Genomic DNA, 23,921 nt, shown 5'->3' on the forward strand with positions numbered 1-23,921 from the left:
GACTACAGAAGGCGAGGTTTTATAATTTAGGTGCCTGTTTTAAGTGGCTAACGTCAGGTGGAATGACTCTGGATCTGTGAATAAGGAAAAGAATAAGTATTTAAAAGGAAATAAATGCTTGTCCTGCTGAAAAGGACTGACAAGAGTGGTGTAAGTAGTTCTGTCCAGATGCTTTTCTTTGTGTAATCACCTTCAGAAATCGATTAAGTTAATTTCAAAACTAGGTAACTTGTATTTCTTCATTACTTCTATGAGGTAGTTGGTTTACAGCTTCATTTCACTGAAGACTAGAAACCTCCTTGTCACTTCCATCCTTGAGTATCCTTGTTTCTTCTTCCTCCCTTGTTCCTCCTTCCTCCCTTGACCAGTTTGCTCTAGCTCTTTGTTCTTGTGACTACGCTGTTCTTTAATTTAAATGCCTATTTTAATACTGCTTTTTCACCTAGCAGAGCTTTGTACTTTTTAGGACAGAAATTCACTCCTGTTAGTATTTCTAGAGGGACAATTATCTGGCTTTATTTTGAATCATATAAAGAATTACTTGAATTCTTGAATCATATACTAAATACTTGAATCACAAGTATTTTTGCTTAATAAAAAGTCATACAAGTTAGGAAAGCTTTTTGGTGCCTGTGGCTTCTGTAAGATAATATACCGTTGCTTCTGCAGCTCATATGAGGCTTATTACTTTGTGGGAGACGTTGCAGTTAAAAAAGGAAAAAGTCTCATTTGGAGAAAAGTGACATTTAAAAAATTTCAGTTAGCCTTATAAATGTTGTCATTTTGGTTTTTGTCAAATATTGCCCCATTATTTCCTAAATATTTCATTTTTCTTATTAAATTATTAAAAGGGCAATAAAATACAGAAAATTAATCTGTTTCTCCATGAATATTCAGATGTGCTTTCATTAATAACACTATAGTAAATTTGAAATGTGGCTTTTAAAAATGGCTTATGTCATGCACGTCTGTATTTTTCTACTGCTTTTTTACATAGTGGTTTTTTTTCTTCTGTGGCTTCACTTTCTTTTTCTAACCTTAAGATATGAGTATTTAATTTACTGAGCACTATACAGGCTTTTCAATGTACGTCTCCCATAAGTTAACATCCAGACTTACCTAGCAAGATATACCTGGGTGCCTAATACTTGCCAAATGATGCTGTAGGCTTTCAATCCTCTGAGCCATGGGCTCCTCATCATTTCTTTTATAATTACTGGATTACATGGCAGTTTGTTATATGCTTGCATTATATAAAGCAGTGTGAGAAAAATTTATTTTTCATACTGAATAGTTTTTTGTGTCTTTATTCAGATCCACAGAGGAATTTACATGCTTCCATTGCTCCATAGTTTAAGATGCACAAAAGCTTTCATGTGCTTTTAACTTAAACCTAGAGCATGTAAAAAATTATAACTTTCCCAAAGAGGTTTCCTTTGTGCATCACTATAACTCTAATCACCTGGTCAGGATAACTTAGCTGAAATAACTAACTCTAACCAGAATTATCCTTATCTCCCACTGAAGGCCATTTAGGAGTTAGAAAGAGAAATCACTGTAGGGGCTGAAACAGCAGGCGATGCTGACGCACCTAACGTGCTGGCTAGAGTTCAGGGTGGAACGTATCAATTGGAGCTATTTTCGCTAACGGAGATGACAAAATGGTAAAACGCTTGTCCAGTTACCGTTGTCCTAGCATTCTGCAGAATTTCAAATCTGCATACCCTGCATGCACATAAGCAGCATTTCAGTTCTGGGAAGGAAAAAGATTTCAGACTCAACGTTTTTCAGTATTTTCAGATCTTTGCTTCAGATTCCTATATTCCCTTTCCTACATTCCCTGCTTTCTTTCAGATCATTGCCTGTTGTAAATTTATTGTTGCACTGCTTTATTTTCATCCACTGTAAATTAAATTTGAATGTCTAACCGGGGCGGTGGCTTCTATTTGAATATATAGAGGTTGGATATAGAAATCTACAGTCTTCCAGATAATGGCATGGTTGTTGGTAGTAAAGAGGTCCTTTTGTTTTGATACAAACCATTACTCAGAGTGACATTTTGCAGATGAAAGCATTAATGTTGCTTTGACTGAACTGGTGACAGTGAAGCATCAGGAGGCATTTCAAAAAGTTCTTAAGAGATAACACTGAGCATGTTAAAACCATGACTATAAAAGTATTTCGTATATCCATTTGTTTAAATTCTGAACAGAATGGTTACCAAAACTATACCCCAGTGCAATGTTTTTATTTCAAACCTTGCAGATTAAGCATGGATATTTCAGAGAGCAGTGGTGTGAATCTGTATCCCATGGAACCAGCAACAGCTTTAGAATTTCAGGAGTCTACAGTAAAGTGTGTTTATCTACCTTTTTTAGAAAAAAAATACTGCATTTGTTAGATTAATCGTGTTCAAGTTTCTACACAATGAATTACATCTTTGCATTTGTTTATCTTTATACATAGCGGTCAAATGCAGATGGAGATGTCTTCCCTTGGTCAGGTACGTTAATGAGTATATTATTACAAAATATTTGGGGGGGAATGACAGGAAATGAGCCAACAATTTCATCAATTATTAATCTACCAAGTAGGGAAGGGAAAAATTTAGTAGGCTGGAGGACAAAACTAATTCTTCTTTAACATTTTTATGGAATTGTTTTTATTTTTTTTATATGTGTATAAATAATTTTTTTCTGGGTTTATCAGTTACTTTTTCATCTTAGGTTTTTTCCTCTGTGTGTGACTCATGTGTGCCAGTTCATAGCTCAGCTCTGCATACTCGTCTACTATCCCAACCCCCCTTATCTCCCTGTTCTGGTGTAGGAAAACAGTGCATTCATTAAGGATAACCCCAAAATATTTTGTAAACTAAAAATCAGTGTTTTCCCAGAGCACTGTCACTACAGTTACAGAGAGTATATGAAGTATGATTTGGAGTTTTACAGTGTGATGTATGCTGCTTATTATTTGATCTGTATCCTGACTGGTGAACTGGTATTCTTTACGAAGTACTTTGTTTAGATTTACATTATCTACCTGTTAGCACTGGAACTGCAAGTATATAGTATCTGCTTACTCGTTTGTTCGCTATTCATCACAGTATTTGTAAGAAATACTTCCGAGGTAATGTTATGCAAAAAAAAGATAGAGTTCTATTTCCAGTGATACATGTCTAAAGAGTTGTTTATCATACAGAGTTCTATTTCCAGTGATACACAGTCTGAAGAGTTGTTTATTGTACAGAGAGAAAATGCTGAAGAGGAACTAGAATTTCAGAGGAGGAGGGAGCTGATTATGGAGAAAGCAAAGTCTGAAGTGCGAACTTGTGAACAGGGTGAAAAATGGTCATTGAGTCAGGTATGGAGGTGTCTAGTTGCAATAAATGTGAAAACATTTGGAATGGATCATTGCAAAATGATCACTTTGTGTGTGGAGATAATAGTGGGTTTAGGCTCATGAGGTTGTTTTTTTTGTCTTAGCATGAACCTCAAGGTTTGGCTCTAAATGGGAAGTTGATTAAGACCCATCTCTCAGGAAAAAAACTTGATATAATGAAATTAATAAAAGTCTTTTCTTCCAATAAAAACTATAGTAGTTGCAGTGGTTGCATTCCCCTGGAAAAAATAAGTCACCTCAAAGTTAGATCTTCAATAAAATGAAACACCTGATTCCTCTTCCCCCTCACCCCAAATACTCTCGTAGTTATGTAAGCTGCTAAGTTTTTCTTAACAGCAGTATTTTTAATGTGTTTGATATTACAAACAGACTGTATAGAGGTTAAGGTAATAGTTTTAGAGTTTCAAAAATATTTTAAGTTTTGTGTACATTGCAACTATGCAGAAAGAAAGAACTATGAAAAAATTCGTAATTTAAATATTTGATGCCTATGTTATTACTCCAGAACTTGTTTGTATAGGGATTTTTGTGACTGCTCTTGCAAGAAGATTCTGAGAACAAAATTACATGACATTCTGTCTATACTGGTAGTACCTTAATATGGTATCTTAATCTTTTCCAGACATAGATTGAATCTGGTTTATCTTGATGCTTTTCAAGTATTCTTATGTATAATCATTACTGTCAGATATTCCTATGATATCCTTGTGACTTTGTTAGCCTTAATTTTGTCTTAGTTTTTTTCTTTGAAATAGCAAATTCAAAGAAATTGAGTTGGTTCATCTCTTTTGTTATATTGTTGTACGTTGGGGTTACTATGCTTCATTTGGAACAGTTCTTACTCCGTTGCTGAGATTAACAGATAAGGCTAATTCAGTATCACAGTGTGTGGTCTCTGTATTTTGACAAACTGTTTAACAAGGACACTGCTGATTCACTTTTAAGAACCTATTAAAAAGAAATAAATCTTCCTAAACACTTGCAGAGGGCCTGATCAGGACTGTGCGGTGCAGGTGAACGCACTAGGCACGTTCCACGCAATGGAAACGCATCTTGCAAGAGCAAGTTTTTAATCATGCTGCATTCCGTGTAGTACACTAAGCACTTCCGTAGCTACTTGTGTTGCTAAATTAATTCCGTTTAGCATAAATTCAAAATTCTGACTACTGAATTGCATGCTGAGAGTGAGATCAGACCTGCAATGTGGGTATAACTGGCAGGTCTGTCCCAAGAACGTGGTCCCTGCGCACAGGAGTGCTCAAACCTGGGAGTCCCCAGGTAGAGCTGGCTGGGACCAGATGAATAAGATTTCTTTCTGTTTATTCTAGGTAATACAGTTGTTGAGGTGATATCATGAAAGGTGTCTAAAGCTGAAGAATTTTTTTCGGCTTGAAAAGTAGCCAGGAAAGGTCATGAAGCCGAATGGGTGTCTAATCTTCCTTCCCATCTTGCTAACTTTTGGAAAGCTCTGTGACTGTTAGGACCAAGTGTTCCAAGTGCTGTCTTCTGGTTTTGTTTCCACTTTTAATCGATTAAAAAAAAAAAATGGCCCTAAGGAAATGATTTTGAATTTAATTATAATTTGTTTTTACTTATGCCAGCTGTGTTTCTGCTGACTGAGTTATGATTGATGCAGGATTAAGGATTGTATTTCATACTTATTAAGGTGATTGACATGTTTCTAATTTAACTGTAGCAGAAGTGGTAACATACCTTTTGTTACATTGCAATTATAAAATTAAGTGCTTACAGAATACTTCTCTCTTCAAATCTGTATTTAAAAAAAAAATCTATATTTGCATATTAAACTCTTGGTGATAGTTTACGAAATCTGTGAAACAAAATTGGATACTGCATTTGAACCAACAAACATTAAAATCTTATAAATGCAGTTATAATCACTTAGGATTGAAACTCAAAAATGAATGACAAATCTGTGTGAATAATTTCCACAAAGTTTTTTAAATGTTGTTCAACTAGCAATAAAAGTATTTATTATTTATGAAAATTAATTGTTTCAGTGAAAAAAAGAATGAAGTATTAACATATATCTGTTATCATGAGTAAAATATCCTGTTGTGGTATATCACTAATATAGTTGCTGAAATGGTCTTTTTTTTTTTTCTTTTCCTTCCTTTCCAAACATGCAGAATGATCTAATTGTTTGGAATACGAGTGGGCAAACCTCTCACAATGAGGTAAGATGCTAGTGCTATTTGTTTGTCTCTTACATGTTTTATATGAATGGTTTATATACTAAATGAAACATGTAATTGAATATCACAGAAAATATGACTGAGCTCATCAGTAATGGCTATGTGGTTTATTTGGCTTGTAAATCATTCCTGTCGTCTTAAGGATTTACTAGGGTATAAAAATATGCTTTCTGATAAGCTTGTTTCTGAGTTATGTACTTCAGTATAAAACATTTAATTTTTTTACGTTTTGTTTGTTCTGCCACATTGTCTTTTTTTTGACTCTTCCTTGTTCCACAAGAGTTTCTATTGATTTCAGTGCAATTTCCTTTTGCACAGTTGTGTCATGTCCTTGATTAGTTTTCAGAGAGGAGTCTGATTTTATTGATCCTATTGCTTCACAGTGTGAATCTTAGCAGAAGGTCAAAAAGGGAAACGGCAGGGAGCTCCTTATGGAGATTTTTTTTTCCCTTCGTATTTTCTGTGCAGAAATAAGGCTTCTTCCTCTACTTTGCACTGCGTATGAGCATCTTGCAAATTAATGAGCACCCAGCCACCTGCCCTCAGTCTTGGTGACGGGACTCCGATAGTTCCTGACTCCCCAAGGAATCACTTTTTAAAGAGGATTCCCATTTTGGAGTTTGGTTATAGGACTCTTTCAATGTTACCAGCAGTGGTATGATGATTATACCTCGCCTTCTGTGTGCTGCTTCTCCATTCCTCCTCCTGCAGCTGTTAGCCTAGTTCAGGCTCAAGGACGATCCTACTCTGAGGTGTCCTTTTTTTCTGCCTTTTAGGCAGAAATTCAGTGTTGCATGGAGAGTACCATGCAGAATGGTAATTTATTCTGTGAAAGAAACGAATGTATCTAAGGAAAAAATGCCTTTGCTTTGTTTTTCTAAATGTACTGTGCCACAAAAATGTATGTTTGATGTTTTTAATCACAAATGATTACATGGGAGAAAATAAATAATTGAGCTTATTTATAGCTTGGGGAATATCTTGCAGTCTTTGGACAGAAGCTCATTTTTTCCAGCAAAGGAATAGGATGCAATAACAAAGAGAGACTATTGTAGGTTTGAGGCTATATTGTGATCAGATTATGGTGGAGTCATTGTAGCACACAGTATTATTAACTTTTGCATTTTATATAGTCAGTTGTGCTAAGATACTCTGGATGTTACTCTTAGCTTTAGATTTATGTTCTTGAATTACACAGAACAAGGATAAAAGTCCGACAATGTCTCCTACTACAAACACCACGATCCCTTTTGGCCTGAAGCCACGATCAGGTAATGTGGGAAAGAAAATTAACTGATTTGTATGCACTTTTTTTTTTTCAACATCTGTGTTATTAATAGACGTCTGTATTTTTTTCCCTTAAGAAGGCAGTGATGAAACATTTTCTGTACAACAGTTAGAAGAAGATTTTAACATTTTAAGGTTGTAGGTTTGCATCAAGATTGAATTTGTAACAAGTATGTATTTGGCATGTTACGTCTGGATCAATTTTCATCCCTTACTAGTAAATTAGGCGTTTTATAAAATAATATGTATGTATGTTTAAAAAATATGTGTATATGTATATAAATACACGTATTTTATATATACACACAGATACATATATATCATCTGGGCTGACATACTAATTGAAATACGGCTTTTGCTTAATTGGTATGCAGTTTAGATTTTGTTGAATAATGTATGTGAATAATTAGGCTTGTTTGGAAAACACTTATGCATTGCTCTGAAAATTGCTCATTGCAGTGAGTCTTTCAGTAGTTACGCTTGTGTAAGGATCAAGCACCATAGAAAGATTAGATGTTTACTTCAGCCAGCAGCTGAGTTTAATGCATTTGCAATGCACTAAATCTGCATAACCATCAATCTTTTAACAAGCAGCAGTTTATTTAAAAAAAAAGAAAAAAAAAACCCAAACAAACAAAATGAAACAAAAAAATACAGATGTATTTGAGGGCTTGGATAACAGCTTCCTTTAAAAACAGGATTAGCTACAAGATTAAACTCAGTTTTTATCTTCTCTGTGCTGAGCTAGTCAATATTGTTAAGTGATCACACATCACCTCTAAAGACTAACTGTAGGTTTTCCAGTATTTTTCAACGTCCTAAGACCATAATTCTGGTTTCTCGCATTCACCACAAATGCTTTTAATCAAATGCTGGTAAACCACTACAAGCTTGTAGTTTCCATAACAAAATATCTTGGCAATAATAGCAGCAGTTTCATATTTGAGTGTTTAAGAAATTGTACCCATAGATTTGTTTTTCAAAAAAACGTTATAAAAAGCACAGGAAATGGTATTGAACCAACCTTGTTTCATGAATAGGATATTTTAAATTTCTCATGTAGTTATGACGTACAGTTTGACAGATCTGTTCAGCTGCATTTCTTAGTTTGTTGGACTCTTAAACGCTGGCTCTATTCTTGTATATTCCTGATGCTTTAGAGATGTTGTTATTTCTCTGTATATTTAAAGTATGGGTTAAATGATGAGCAAATGGGTCCTTTCAGCATTTGGAAAAAATAAAACATGGAGTAATATTGCACAGTCCGGTAACATTGCGGTAACACTGTTGGGAGAAAGATGCGTGAAGGCAAATGGGCCCGTGCCGTGTTGCTGCTTTCGCGGGACGTATCCCGTGTTGTGCTGAGCTGCCAGTAAAATCTGCTGCCAGGGATTGGAAGCAGCGTTGTGGGAGGGAACGCGAGACTGTGACTTCTTGTTCGAGCGTTAGTTTAGCGTGCGCTTCCAAGCCTTGGTATATCGGTGCGCCAAGATGTCCTATACTTAATGATTGTAATAGGTCAGGGCAAAATAGCCTATTGAATCTTTTTAGAGGATTTCTAGGGAGAGTGGATTGCTAGGGATTGCAGCAAATCCTCCAAGTCGCACAATGGAAGACCAGATGGGCACAACTCCTACAGTTCTTCCCCTGACTATATTGCAGCTGTGTGTAGCCTCATTGATTACCAAAGTCAGTTGGTTATAATCTGTTGATTTTCTACACTGTGCCAATTCAAATTCATATATTTGAATCGCTTTGAGTATGCCAATACTATAGCGTCTTCTGGTCACAGCTGCGTGTTCCAGAAAACTTGATAATTTGAATTTATTTTCCTTTCCATGTCATACACTACAGAGTCACCAAGCTAGAGGCATTACTGCACAGTCTTTCACCTCATTGCATCCAGTTTCAGTCATGTTACCTTGAATTTATACCATGGTAAGACAGGGGAATTTGGCAATAGTAAAACTTTAGGTCCAACTTCAGATAAAAAGACTGTGTATTAGCTATGTGGCACAATGTAACAAAATGAAACCTTGCAAAGGAATAGTGAAGCTGGGTATTGTTTTCTCTCCTGTTCCCACCCTAGAATTACTCTAAAAGTAGTATTAAAATTTGTTTTGGTAACACATAAGACTAATTTACAGATAGAAGTAGTACTTGACTGGAAATAGTAGCAGGTTTGTGAATTCTGCATGTTTTTCCCATTAAAGCTGGCTAGCTTGCCATGCCTCTAGTTTTTTCACTGTATTTCCTTTAAAACTTCGTGCAAGTTTTGTGTGAGTTTGAAGCATCCTATCACTGTCTGAATTTCTACTTGTTAATTATATACGGCTTCATTGCCCTAGAGCTGAGCTAGTCTAGGGGTCCAGGAATTCTGTGATCCAGGAAAGTTTTTCAGCTCAGTTTGTAGTTTATTTTAATAGCTTTTTTCATTTAAGTTCTTCATGGCCTTAGAGGAAACATTAAAACTCTTTGGAAATGAGTTTAGCTGTTTTAACTTCATTAGAGCTTACATTTGAATTACTTGCTTCTATAAATCTTTTAAATCTGAGTGCAAGGTTAAAAGAACATTAAAGTGTTCTATCTAAAATGTGTACATCATGCTCTATGGAAAAAATAGTGGCAAATTTTCAATGAAAATATATGGAACCATACCCTTCTGAAATTTGAGAGTTTATTTTCACTGTGTTTATTTTCATCTATTTCAAATGAATGTTGCTTTCAATTTGACTTCCCGCCCCCCCCACCCCCCCATTGTTTCATAATGATTTATGTCTCTTGGAAAGGTGAAAGTAAACTGTTCTAGACTTCTGGATTCCAGTTTTTTGAACTACACACACAAATGGAAGTGCTTCCAGAGGATAAACCGCAGTGGCTTAAATTTCTGTGTTAGTATATACTTATATGTGTTCAGGACTGAAGGTCCTTTTATTCTTTCTTTTTAAAGCTAGGGAAAATATTGGGAAAATTCATATCTGATGGCTGACTTGATACCCAAAGAAAATGTTTCGAAAGGTAATGAATGTGTTTTGACTTCTTGACAAATTCTTTTCAAGGGTCAGATGTTTACATAAAAGGTAAAAAGAGAGAGGATTTTTTTAATTTTTCAGACTATTTCCTCCTGTATTTTAAATACTTTTATAGAGTATGGGCTTCTCAAATTCACATTAATTTTGAAAACCTTAAAAAATTACTATTGAAAAGAACCCAAAATGACAGGTTTTCTTAGAACCACAGTTTTGCTCTTGGGAAGTACTTTTGCTCTCTGAAAAGGAACCACTCAAAAGAGCTAATAAATTTAAACTCTTTGTGCTTGATTCATGAATTGATTAAAATGTTCAGAGTGGTGCTAATTGTCAAAACTGAGTGTTGCAAAGCTCTTGCAATGATACCTTTAATATGCTAGACCTTGAAGTCTGAGCATCTACTAATAGATCTTGCAGTACTCAAGAATATTTTTTGCTTTTGTTCTGTGCCATTTTGAGATCACTCAAAATTCATAATTTCTGCTGAACAAGGTAACAGACAAACAAACCAACCAACAAAATTGTGCTTTTAGAGGCTAAAAGAAGCACTGCCAAAACTCAAAATCACAAAGCAGTTTGTATTGTGAAGTGAAAAATTGTTCCCTTGCAACTGTTTACTTAGCATAATCTTACTTGTGAATCCAGTGTCTTCATTTTTCATAGCCTGTAGAGAATTTGAAGCACGATGTTAGTAGACGTGCTTGCCTCAGTGTCTTTTAAGTTTGTTGGAACACATAATGATCATTAGAACTTGACAGTATCTTTCCCTCTTTTTGAATGCTAGTTGCTGGTTTTCTAATCTCTGGATATTTATTCCTTCCATTTGTTTTCTTGCCTAACTGCATTATCTGCGCACTTTGGAAAATAATGAGAATCCTAATTGCCAGCATAATTAAAGTCTGTTTACCATTTGCCATAAATCTGTATTCTGTTACCCAGTCTTGACTCTGCTCAGAGTTTAGGTTGTGCCGACTCAGGTTCAGCTGATCTGGGGTCGCAATAGCCAGAAGCAGTAAACTGGCTTTGGAAAAAGGCATGGCTAAAGAGAGCAAGCTCTTGAAGGGTTGAGTGTGAAGAGAAGTTGAAGGTGAAGTTTTATACAACAGTGTCTGAATTATTATCATGTTAATACAGATTCCAGAATTGTGGGAAGGAGAATGTCTATGCGATTAAGTTCCTTATGATTATTAATTTTGAATGGTATAAAATAGGGACTTTCTGTGCTTACTGAAACTTTACCTTGGACTTTCTTCTAATATTAAATGGGTTTAGCTGCTTTTTGATCTACAAAGCAATTTTAAATTGATTTAGGGTTATGGTTTAGCATTTAGAATAGAGGTAGTTTATAATCTCCAGTTTAGTTTGAGGAGCATGAATGTTGCTTGTGTGGGGGATTCGTTAGATAAAACATGGAAATATATGTAGGGAACCAAGAAATGAGTGAGTTTGTAATTTTTGTGGCAGAAGTGGTAAGGAACATTGTGATCAGATACAGGAAAAGCTCATTAAGAAGTGGCATCATTGTGAAAGGCAGAGAAAGAGAGATTTAAATTCTGTGTCAGAAAATAGGAAACCAGTGGGAAGCTTTGAAAGGATGGATGATGTGCTGAAGATAAGCAGGGAGGAGATACTTTAAGGATGTCAGTGTCCAGTTCTGAAACACTAGAGAATGGTGGTTTGAGGAAAGCTTGGGCAGAAATCCTTGCCACAGTCAAGACAGGAGACAGAATTGCAGAGTAGATGTGGTGAGGAAGGAATAAAAATGTGCGCTGAGGGATTTGAGGAACAAGTAAGAGGTGTTGTCATGGCTAGTTGAAAGAGAGAAGGCAGGATGGATGGAAAATAGGGACTTTATTGCTGTACAAGGTTAGCTCTGTATTGAGTTGACGGGTGCTCACGAACTGTAGGCATGACATGCTGTTACAGTCGTCTGGTGAATAGTGTCCAGACTCCGTTGCAGCTTCTGTGGAAATGCGCAATTTTGCATGCTTCAGGGAGCCCATCGCTGAGTTTGTGTTTGTTAGAAGACCGTCTACAGCGCAGGTTTGCCAAGGTTTGTGGTGCAAACTTGGGATCACCCTTTGGAGGTATTGCACGTCTGTTCTCATCCCTGGAAAGTCTGTAAAAGTTGCGGAGGACCAGAACTTTCCTGAGGTCCTGGGGCCATTGTAGGTTTGGACTTATTGCTGGGGGAGTCAGCGAGAAATAAAAGTGGTGCTGCATGTACTATTAAGTGAATTAAAACAAAAGGAAAACATCTGTACTACCTGTATGTACAGAACATATTTCAACAGAAAGAGAATCCAAGGGATAATATAGTTGCTACTTATCCAAATAAGCTAGGAAGTTGTAAAGTAATAGTATTTTCGTATGGATGTGTAGATTGTCTTTGGGGGAGGAAGTGTTCTTATTACACAGTTACAAAAAGTACCAAAATTCTTATTCTCTGAACTTTTCGTTGCTGAAACTTCACAGCTGGTATATTTACTTTCTGATTCAGAGAGTCAAGTTTTTTGTCAGGCTCTAATGTAAAATCTATGGGTACTTTTTCTTAAAACTTGGTTATAAACAAGTTGTGTGAAGTGCTATGGTTACAATGATCTTGCTAAGCTTAACAGCCTTAACTGCGCATAAAATGTATGATTTGCAAGTACTAACATATAACTTTTCATTCTTTTTATTCTGCACCATCTTTCATTCTTTTCTCAAAAATTATACATTTTGTATTAATCACCTTTGAATTACATCTTCGTCATTACCATACAATCCTAATGCCATAAATGAAATGCTGCTGCCCCCTTTTGTCCCCCCTCCGGTCCTTATACCACCGTGGCTGGACTGGCTATCACTCCCCTCCAGCAGACCCATCCCTCAGTCTTCCTCCTATCTCCTTCAACACACTTACACAGGCACAAACATGGGACAACTTTAGCTACAGTATCCCATCTGAAGGAGACAGTGACAATGGTAGGTGTTCCATATATACCTTACTTAATTTTGTGTTTTCAGAAACCTGAATATATGGCAAATGCCTCACGTGGCTGAGGATGAGGGACAGTACTCCTGAGGGGGTGTTTATAAGATTAAGTACCTCAGAGGATGCATGTTAATTTACTATAGAATATGTAGTAGTATCAAAAGTAAATGAGTGAAGAGTGTCATTGTTTACAGGTCTGGCAAAACAACTTTTCCCATGATATCCACTCCAAGAACTATTTCCAATATAGGTTTATTTACTTGATTTACTTTCCAGGGTTTATAAAAGTTGCACTCAAACAGCAAATAATTTTGCTACTGTCTTTTCCGCATTTTTTTTATTTATTATTTTTTTGGTAGATACTGACTGTTAATAAAAATATCCTGCTCCCATCTGCAGTTATTGATGCAGGTGCATAACTAACTTAATTAGAAGAGGAATCCATGAAGAAACAAAGCTGAAACAACCAGCTAAGCAAAAATAGTGATTTCTGTCCAAAAGAAACTGTTAGTAGAGCTGTCAAACTTCTCTGTGCATAGTGAAGGCCAGGCACATTTGTGAATGTTGTTACTGCTTCTTTTGCTTTGTTTTTCTCCAGGGCATTATTGTCATAGTACATTGAGTCTTGGCACTAATACGCAAAGCTGGCTGTGCCTGGGCTATCAGAGTCATCTACTGCGTTAGTAATTAAACGTCAGACGGAAGAAATGGAACCTAGGCAATTGAACCATTTATAAATATTTGATAGGCAGAGGTATTTTTTTAAAGTAGGTCTGTTGTTCTTCCAGTTGCCCTAAATGAGAAGGGTGTTTAGGTGTTGGAAGGCAATGAAGCTGTCAGAAGTATCAGATTGAAACTAAGACCACAAATCTTGAATGATAAAGCCAACATGTAGTTTAGAATGCCCACATTCAGTTCATTACTTGATAATACTGACTATTCTTGACTGTAAAACCGTAGAAGACAGCATATGTAAGGAATCAGCTCCATAAAGGAAATGTTTATGGAATATAAGAATTGTGGTAAAGGTAAGTTGAAAAACTGAATTTAGTTCATGATTGTATGAAACTAACTTGATGTTTTGCTGATGAATATTCTGACAGAGAAAAGGGAAAGCTAGAGGTACTTCTAGCAGTGCACAATTTGATCTTTGTTAATCTAGACTTGTTACTGTTTTACTCTTCTAAATGCAATGAGCAGTATAGACTGGTGTGTGCTTGTGCATTCGGAACAGATAGATGTCTCATGTCATTTAAATCTTAAGCCAAATGCAAATATCAGTGTTTATTGCCTTGGGCTGTTACAACAGAAAACTGCTTTTACAACTATATTTTATTTTTTTTTTAGCCAGGACTGTTGCCTTTCTGTTTAGAGTTTGTTATCTGGGTCTAAGTCTGTTATTTAAGGTGTATCTTCCTCTGGTAGGAAGTAAAATGGACCAGAGACCGTTCTCTGGCGCTGAGGTTAGTCGGCACAGCATGATTCAAATCCACACCAAAGCACTCTTACTGTCCAGAACAGGATGGCTGCATTTAAGCTGCCTTTGGGGAATGTCCTTCGCCTGTGCTATCCCTCGAGCTATACCAAGACATTGCGTAGAAGAGAGGTGGGTTTGCACAGACCAAAACTCTGCCAGGGAGCAGCAACGTTAGCGGGATGGATGTGTGCAGCCCAGTGCTGAGGATCCGCGCGCCAGCATCGTGTAGCTTGCTAGTATAGGTGTAGCCTTGGATATAGAAATGCCATGTGTCAATGTAGTATCTAAATACTTCATATCATCTATAATGTAACCGCCTGGCAAAAGTAATAGAGGAGGTGAAGTCCAGAATTTCTGGGAGGTTATAAGGCTTGGAGCAGACAGGTCTCCCAAGACCAGTGCGCATGCCATTGTGGAGGCTTTGGTTTAGCAAATGACTCTTAATAACTTCACTGTTACTTCAGTTGGGACTGAATAAATCAATCAAAGAGAAATCTAACTATAAACATTTAGCCTGACTTCATCTCTGCCTGTGATTAGTCCAGCCTTCTTTTTGTCTGTTATTTTTAGAGTCAGGTTAAATAATTTTGTGGTTTACCTGAAGGATAATGTTGTCAAATGAAGTCCTCAGGACACTAAATTCCTTGATGTGCTGTAAGTGCACTTATGTGCATCGTAACTCAGTAACTCTGTACAAAAATGAAAATTTTCACAAAGAGGTTTGTCCTTGACTATGGTCTGTGGAATACATATTGTGTTATTAACTATTACCCATTTAACTTGTTGAAACTTGTACAAAATACTTTTTAAAAAAATTACTGGAACAAGCATTACGTAATAACCTTGGTTGAGCATGGGTTCAAAAACCAGAAACTGGCTCTTGGAAGGAGTCAAAATTAGACCTTCATCTCTGTGAGGTATGGGCTCCCATTGCTGAAAAACGTATGTAATGCAGAGAAGCAAGCAATACTCAGGACTGCCCAAACTTCCCGTATTAGAACATTTTTCTTTAAATTCAGTATATAATTGAAGCTTTTATAACTAATGCTTTTCAATGTGTGGAGGTTGTTTTGGTTTTTAATCAACTAAACTTACTTTCTTTCATTTAGAAACTTTTAATTGTAGTTTCCTACTGCCTTGAGATTAGTTTTCCTTTTTCCTCCTGGTGGAATGTAGGTCTCATTCATGAATGGAATTGAATAAGTAATGTTGATATTTACTTTTCATTAACAGATGTTTGTAGTCTGAAATTGGAAGGAAGTAGGTCTTGGGACATTCATATTGACTTGGCAAAGGCCTAAACAAAGAGAGCTGTGGCCAAACTGAACAAAGTCCATAATAATACTCTGACACTTGCAAGATTGAACATAAATATGAACTAATGCTTTCGTAGAGAATAGTTTGAAATGTTGCTGCTGCCAGTAAAGCTACAGTGGCATTTAAATACCATTTCAATATGGTATTACTCTTCAAGCATAGTTTTATGTAGGCATTTCGTCTGTGAGAAGCAGCAAAAATAATTCGTTAGAGTTGTACAATGAACTATTTCTAAAATTAAAATCTTAGAAATTGCAACTACAGTTTTTTAATAATGTGATAGGAGATTTTTATTTCACCTCCTAAAAATTTAGGAGCAGTCTCCAATAAATTGTACAGAGTTGCTAATGCAGAAATTTTAATTCAGTACAATTCTGGAGTTTAATAGAAGTCCTGGGTAAGACTTCTGCACTTTGAAAACTTGGGAGTTGTTTTTTTTTTCTTGTTGTTGTAGCTGTCCTAAACTATACGATTTACTGTATGAATTATTAAGTTACTTTTTAGCTATTTCTAATTGTTTAATTTTCACCATATATAATTGCTTTCATCGGAAATTTACCAATGTATTAATGGGTTTAAAATTCTCTAAATCAGTAGGTAGTGCTTTTGAAACGGCGTAGTTAAATCAGGTATATGGATTGTTACACTTTGTAAGAGCAGCAGTTACAGCTATAAGAACCTTTGTGTGTGTGGCTATGCGCGGTCATGGTGTACATATGCGCCTCTACAAAATGTTGGGTAGTATGGATCTGTTGATACACTGTGCTTCGGAAATCGAGTTCTATTCTGAGCTTGCAGTTTGCCTTCTACAAAGGCAAAGTTTGAATGTCGATACAGCTGTGGACCTATTGCCTCTGAAGGCATGGCTCTGCTACTCTCACGTTACGTGTGGGAGGTCAGTATGGTGAATGGTTTTATTTATGCTGTGTGCGTGTAGATCCTTCTGCGTGGTGACACGGGTGAACCTGTGTAGCCCACCTGGAGAAGGGAACGGAGCTACAGCCCCTGGCTGCAGTTCTCCGTCCTGCACGTCCTCTACGGGATGCTCTGCCTGTGGGATTTCTGACGACGTTAAAAAGGGCAGAGTTTTTATTTATATATATATATATATATAAAAATATATATATAAAACATAAAACTGTAATATTTACGTGTTACATTTAAAAGCAGCTTTGTTTAAACAAACAGCCTTTAATAGGGCATTTCCTGAAATTACTGATTTAACAGCAGCGTAGCAACTTTCAGTTGCCTGTGAAAAGTTAAAACTACGACTGTGTGAGTCAAGTAGTGGAAGGAAGCAAGTTTGGTAGCTGGCCATAGTTCATTCTATCTTGATTCCTCACATAAGTAGCCTAAGGATATGCAAGGAGTTTTTTGCCTTAAGCTCCTTTTTCAGTAAATAAGGGAAAGAACTACTGCTTGTTGGCTGAACTGCCATAGGTGGTGTCTGTCTGTCCCTTCGGCTGGAGAGGTAGCTTAGATCGTTAATTTTGTTCCTTAACCAACCTGCATACAGCTAGGCAAGATTCCTGGTGACTAGACTTGTCTGAGATTTCAAAGTATTTCTTGTGCAGAAACTTTGTCTTGTTTATCTGAGCCCTAGATGTCAGAGGGTGCAATTTTGTATGTTGACCCTGAACTGATTTGGGGGCTTCAATAACAGTTTACTTTTGGTCAGAATGTAGATGAAATTTCCTTTTACTGAGGGTCCAATGTTTTATTTTCTTAGATATTTTGAGGACTGATTTTTAAAATTCAGCCTACTACCCAAATCACAACCTAAATAAAATGACTGATGTGCCACAATTTTTAATGGAACATCAGAATTACTGTGATTATACCTATGTGTACCTTTCCTACAGTCAAGTGTAATTCATCTTTTATTACTCCTCAAGTAGGTGCTATTGGCAATTCATACGCTTCTAATTTTCTGATGTGCCTTTTAGTAAATAAAAGGCTACTCTCTTCTATCCTGTTACTTATTGACCCAGAAGTTATCCTTTCTTTCTTTAATGGCCTTAAATTAACAAAACTGAGATAGAGCAGTAGCTGTATGTGAAAAAGGACGTTTCTAGGCTTTGTACTTCCCACCCCATTAATTGGTACTTAGGGTTTCATGTTGCATTCAGGAGAGAGGCAGGAAAGTAATAATACAAAACACTTCTTTCTTTTAACCAGTATCATTTTCCATAATAATCAAGTTGTCCTATAATTTGAGTGGCAAACAGGTGACAGTTGCATTTTGAGCGTACATCTTCTTGTTCTGCTGAACCATTCAAAATGGTCATTGATCACAAAAAAAGGAAGTGTAGAGGTGCGTACGTGCAGAGATTTCATGTAATTATTTGAAGGAACTATATGTGGGCAAAGTGAGACAGTCGGCAGGATTGGTGGGAAGGAGTACCGCAAAGAGTTTGTGCAGTGCTACATTTGCGATATGACTTTTTTATGTAGGCAGACTTACTGAATGGCTAAGTCTGCCTACATCAGTCTTTGTTTGGTGGGTGGTTTTTCTTCTTTTAGTATAACCTTATCTAGTAAGCAGTTTGTCGTGTGTAGGAAGATGGTTGTCACAGCTTGTTACACAATTCAGCATCTTGTAGGAGACGGTTCTACTTAAAAGAGTAAGAGGTGTTTCCTTCCGTGTTAGATGCAAAGTTTTGTACAGACCAGAATCTCTAAGGGACTGTGCCGCTGCTTAATCATCTGACAAAACTTGCCTGTTGAGATTAGGATTTGGTTGAAAAATCATCCCCTCCATTGATGGCGCAGGATGCCGTTCAGAGCAATATCCAAAAAATAGCCATTTATGACTGTAATCCAAGATCAGATTTTTCTGTCCTCCTGAGGACAGAGAAGTTGTCTAACAGTTTTTGCTGGAGGCAATGCCTAAGGATTTTGCTTCATTTAGAAATTAATAAATCAAGGTGTTAGTTTTTAAACTAAAATCTGTCTTTTTTAAAATCATAGTGTTCTTAAGACCACAAAGAAATTTGGAATCAATAGACCCACAATTTACAATTCGAAGGAAAATGGAGCAGATGAGAGAAGAGAGAGAGCTTGTGGAACAGCTACGTGAGGTATGTGAGTGTTGGTAGAATTAATTTGTGCTAATGGAATGCATTTTTAAATTTTTCTTTGGGAAAGTTGTCTAAGTAGGAGAATACAAAAAAGGTTAAATGAGGCAATATTACTTCTGCAAATTACATTGATGAGATTATTCCTGAAGTGCTTTATCACGGTCAGATGTGTGTACTTCAGGACAGGTTTTGTAAAAATGGGAAATAATAATGGGAGTTACCTGAATGACATATAATTAAACAGCAGCATGCCTTGCACTGGTGGAAATAATGATTTCTCAATTTAAGTAATTTCATCAGAAAGGATGAAGTGATCACTTAAGACATAGAGAGGTGTAGAAACTATTTTCAAACAGCTGGAGAAGTCTTCAACCTAGCAAGTGAAAGGCATAATGAAATCTATTAGTAAAAGCTAAAGTTAGAAACTTTTTTTTAAAGCAGATAACTAATGCTTGAAACAGCTTTCTTAGGTAATGAATATTTCATCACTTGAGAATCTGAATATACAAGATGGTTTCCTGATATATTGTCTTGAATACAGAAGCTAGAGCCTGATGCAAAAATTGCTGCATGTGGTTGCGTAGGGCCTGTGTTACACAGCTAATACCTGGGTAGCATTGTTTGTGTGACACCTATTTGTGTCAAAAAAAAAAAAAAAAATTACAACCTTTGCCCCAAGGAGTGTTGTGACCCTGAACCTGTCAAGGTTTCCAGTGATGTTGTGTTACCCACAGAAGAGATGGTATTGTCGCACTCCTAAACGCAGTGCAAATCCTGAAAGTGTGGTAGGTGACTTTGATATCACAACGGAATTACAAGATTATTTCTTCTTACGTCATTAGCTTCATGGAATGACTAATTCCAAAATTATTCATTTATTTTAAGTAACATGTCTTGTATTATTTAATTTTAAAGCAAAAGGCTTCACTTTTTTTCTCCTTATCAAACAGTCTTTAAAAGGCGGGTTGTTTAATGTAGAGCTATGAGGACTTTTAGATTTTCATTCTCTTACCTCAGGCCCTCACCTGTTTTAAGTCTGGATTAACCTTACTTTGTCTTGCTGAATTTTTGAACAGAACAGATCTTGTTGAAGGTTCAGCGTAGTTGATTGAGTGTAGTATATTACCAGTTCTAAACTTGGATGATGCCAAAGGGACGAGATGCAGGAATCGGATGAGACAGACTTATTGATAATGGAGAAGAACATGGAAGTAGCAGGAAGAAACTGCACTAGGATGTAGTTCTTCTGAGCATAGTCTAGTCAGCGGCATCAATGCAGGTTTTTTACGTTTCTTTTAAAAGTTACCACAAATATGTAGCAAGTCCCCAAGTAATTGTTCCTAAAAATAATGTCCTCAATGTTCCTGCCTTGTGCATTGGTTCAGTTAATCCTTACAGTGAAAAGTAGAACAAGGTTGTTCACCATGTCAGGCAGGATCATGGAGACTTAATAAGGTTCTCTTTACACTATATTACTGCTAGGTATTACCAGTAATACTGGTTTAATGTGTTATTGACCTTCAGCTCCATGCACTATCCTTTGCCCTCACCCTGAAGCATTGTGTCCTGAAATGAAAGTTCTGTTGTCTCTTGTGAGAAGTTTGATGACGAGTTAAGGAGCAGTGACAGAAGCGAGAAGATTGGCCCTGTTTGGAAGTGAGATTTTTCAAATTAATGAAGTTTACGCCGGGATATTTTGCTTTTGAATTGTTTCATGGCATGTTAGAATTTAGTGGGACTTCACAGAACCTGCAGCCTTAAACAAGTTGGGCACTAAACAAGAAGGAACAACTATTACAGTACTCAGGTTCCTTATTTAGAAATCTAAATGCACAGTTACTTTTAGCTCAACTGCTTCACCTGAGCCGCATGTTGTGAGAACATTGGTGTTTCTTCTACACATTCCCCCCTTGTCTTTAGAATGGGGTGTTTTTACAGAAATTTTTCCATTTCATAAAAGTTTTTCCTTCAGACCCATAAATATTTTTCCTCCGTTTGATTTTGTAGACATCCACAGTCACTTCAGACAGTTGTCATCTCCAGAGTGATTTGCCACTTACACTTTAGCAATAGAGCCTAGCAAGAAATACTGCTTGATTTTTGTCACTCAAAGGGTAAACTTTCAATAGTTTTGTCAGGCTAAGTGGAACAAATTGTCCGCTACTATAGAGTGGATTATTTTTAAAAAAGAGAGCAGTTCTTCCATGGTAACAAAATTGAAGGAGAATTAATCCACTTCTTGAAGTCTTCATTTTTAATTAAATCTAGTCTCAAACCATGAACTCCAAAGGGAAATGGCATTGAAGTAGTGTTGTAGGTGTGCTCGGCTTATAAAAAAAAAATGCACCCTGATCTATACTGAATAGTCTCCCAACAGGCAAATCAGTGTTCTGAAGGAATTTTTAATTTCTTAATTTATACAAACCTGTTTGTAACAGATTTGGAAAGAAAGTCTCAAAATGGACTCTTTCTGTGCATGTATGACAACAAAAATGTTATCTAAGTTATGAATTAATCCAAGGTGAAAACTAAACGTTGTATTAGTGCACGTGATGCACTCCCCATTTGGCACTCGTGAGACCGTACGTGTGGGTACTCGAGTAGTGTGTCCACTAAAAGAAGAAACTGGGAAAATATAACGAAAACCCAGAGTGAGTTCAGTGGAGGCTACTTTATGGTGAGGGCAGCCAAACAAAGGATGTATGAGAAAGAAGCTAAGAGCTGGATTTCTTTAGCTTGGAGAAGAGAGCGCTGAAAATATCATAGGACTGTCCTCCGCGGCCTGAAGGGTGGTTATAGAGAAGATAAAGTCAGGCTTTACAAAGATGCACAGTGAAAGAATGAGGCGTAGTGGCAAAAGTTGCAGAGAGGGAAATTTCAAGTAGCTATAAGGAGAAAATTCTTTGTAATAAGGGTGGTGAAACACTGAACAAGGTTGCCTGGAGATGTTGTGGGATCTCCTTCCTTGCAGATATCCAGAACTGAACTAACCAAGGCTCGGATCTCACTCCAAATTTGTTAGACCAGGTGACCTTCAGAAATCCCTTCCAATCTACACTCTCCTTTAATTCTAAAGAGAATAATCTATTTTCATCTAAAACACCCAGCTTAGATTGAGGTAATGTATTAATAGAGAATAATGACATTAAGGAGGTTCAGCTAGGAATAAGAAATACCCATTTTAAGATAATGGAAGTAATTGTCTCTGAGAGTTAAACTAAGAGTTATCTCAATGTACTGTTGGAATGTTTTCAAGACTGGAGTGCAATTTAAGAAACTCATTATATGTGACAAACTTATTTTAGGTTTTTTTTCTGGAAAATTCTCAAATATATTCAAAGTATTTTATTTTGCAATCTCAAATTCTTTTCAGTGAGACTTCAGTTTTAATTAACAAGTATCAAAAAATTCTCTTTTAAATCTGAATGTTTTGCCTTGCCTTACCTGTCTTTCTGATCACTTTAATGCTTTGTAAGTAATTTTTAGGCTACAAGGGAAAGATTGCCTTTACTCTCTGCTTGTACAGTGATTAACACAATGTAGTTCCGATTCAAAGTACTGATGATAAAGAAAATTTGAGATGGATAAATAGAAGACTGCTGCATGTAGAGCCATCACATGGCTAACTGCATGCATATGTGGTTTTATATGTATATATAAAAATAAATGCATATTATGACAGCAGCATTTGAAGTGTCGACTTCTTTTAAAGGAGTTTACGTGATTTAGTGACCAACATAGGGTAGAGGAGGTTGGTTTTCAGTTTTTAAAGAATTAGTTATATAAAGGAAGTGAGTTTCTTGGTAAACCAAAACTCCAAAACTGGCTATGTGTCTTACAGCATAGGAGAAGATGAGCATATATATTCCCTTTTCCCCCGCCTTCATCCATTTCTATATTAAAGTGTGCATGTGTTCTTCATTTGCAGAACATTGAAACAAGACTAAAGATTTGTTTGCCTGAAGACTTGGGGTCTGCTCTGATGGATGGTGTAGTTCTCTGCCATTTAGTAAATCACGTTCGTCCTCGGTCTGTAGGAAGTATTCATGTACCTTCACCAGCAGTAGTAAGTTGGATGTTTCTTGTTACATTGGGGTGAGGGGGAGGAATGTTTGAAAAATTACGGGGTTATTGCCAAATGGTATTTGGTTACATAGAACAGGTTGCTGTTCAATGAATGTTCTTTGCTGTTAGGGGCAGCATTTACATTATTACAAATTCAAATGTTCATTTTTTAATATATTTTATATACATATAGTGTTTGTATATTTATATACAAACACATCTATAACTGAGTAAAATTATCCTGCCTCTCTGATCTAGCAACAGATCAGATTTTCTTTTATAATGGCCTTTTTGTTCAGTACAGTATGAAATTCTATGATTACAAGATTTTGTTCTAGGAGACCCTTTTTAAAGGAAAATTAGCCCCTTGTTTGTTGATTGAAAAAAATCTGAGGTTAACTTTAGCAATGTCTGGCTTAGCAGATGTCATGTTACTGAAGCACTTACAGCACTTATTAGCATATACTTCCTATTGGGTTAAATGTACAAATTATTCCTTTTACCTGCAGACAGAATGGAATAGGATTTAATATTGGCTTGCCAAACCTAAGGACCTGAAGATTTCAGGACATAAAATCAATGTAATCTGTGTGGGTGTGCATTTCTTGAAATGTAATTTTCTTAGTGTTTTCTCTGTTTATTTGATGTCTTTTGCTTGGACAGATCATTGTTCCAGATTTCTGATACCAGTCTGGTTCTGAAGAGGTTTTGTATGTTTTTAGACTGTCAGCCCCCTGCTTTTTTCTTTTTTTTTTTTTTTTTGAATGTATTTGTTGGTAAAATTTTGCCATCTACAGCCTGATACTCAGTTCTGAGAATAGCGTGTGGTTTTCAGAGGCAATCTATAAGAATGTCCAAGAAGACAGTTGTTAAGACACTTTCTCAGGTGGTCTAGTGGAGTTTCTTTTGCTGTTGCTTGATTTCAAGTTACTTCTGTCTTTGGTAAAAATATAACATTGTCAAAGTATGCAAACTTGAATTTCTGGGGCAAAAACTTAAGTTTTGTTGCTGTTTTTTTGTGGAGGAGTGCTGGTGCAGTTGTTGGGGGTTTTTGGAGGTTTTTTTAAGATAAAA

The 23,921-nt window shown here is 36.4% G+C and overlaps 1 protein-coding gene across 6 annotated transcripts in view; it reads left to right on the forward strand.

The window, feature by feature from the left end:
• LRCH1 (leucine rich repeats and calponin homology domain containing 1) overlaps positions 1–23,921 on the forward strand; it is a 125,750-nt gene that overhangs the window by 80,508 nt on the left and 21,321 nt on the right. For 2 of the 6 annotated variants that reach the window (XR_012652931.1, XM_075046203.1), the window contains exons 12-18: positions 2,266–2,355; positions 2,467–2,503; positions 3,199–3,360; positions 5,550–5,597; positions 6,814–6,886; positions 18,673–18,782; positions 22,711–22,848. Coding sequence is in view for 2 of the 6 variants with exons in the window: in XM_075046203.1 (XP_074902304.1) it covers positions 2,266–2,355; positions 2,467–2,503; positions 3,199–3,360; positions 5,550–5,597; positions 6,814–6,886; positions 18,673–18,782; positions 22,711–22,848 (658 nt within the window). In the remaining 4 variants the exon portion in view is untranslated. The remainder of the gene's footprint in view (positions 1–2,265; positions 2,356–2,466; positions 2,504–3,198; positions 3,361–5,549; positions 5,598–6,813; positions 6,887–18,672; positions 18,783–22,710; positions 22,849–23,921) is intronic. The other 4 variants (XR_012652934.1, XM_075046204.1, XR_012652932.1 and 1 more) reach the window with 3 other exon arrangements.

Source organism: Buteo buteo, chromosome 14 (genome assembly GCF_964188355.1).
Source record: "Buteo buteo chromosome 14, bButBut1.hap1.1, whole genome shotgun sequence".
NCBI lineage: Eukaryota > Metazoa > Chordata > Aves > Accipitriformes > Accipitridae > Buteo > Buteo buteo.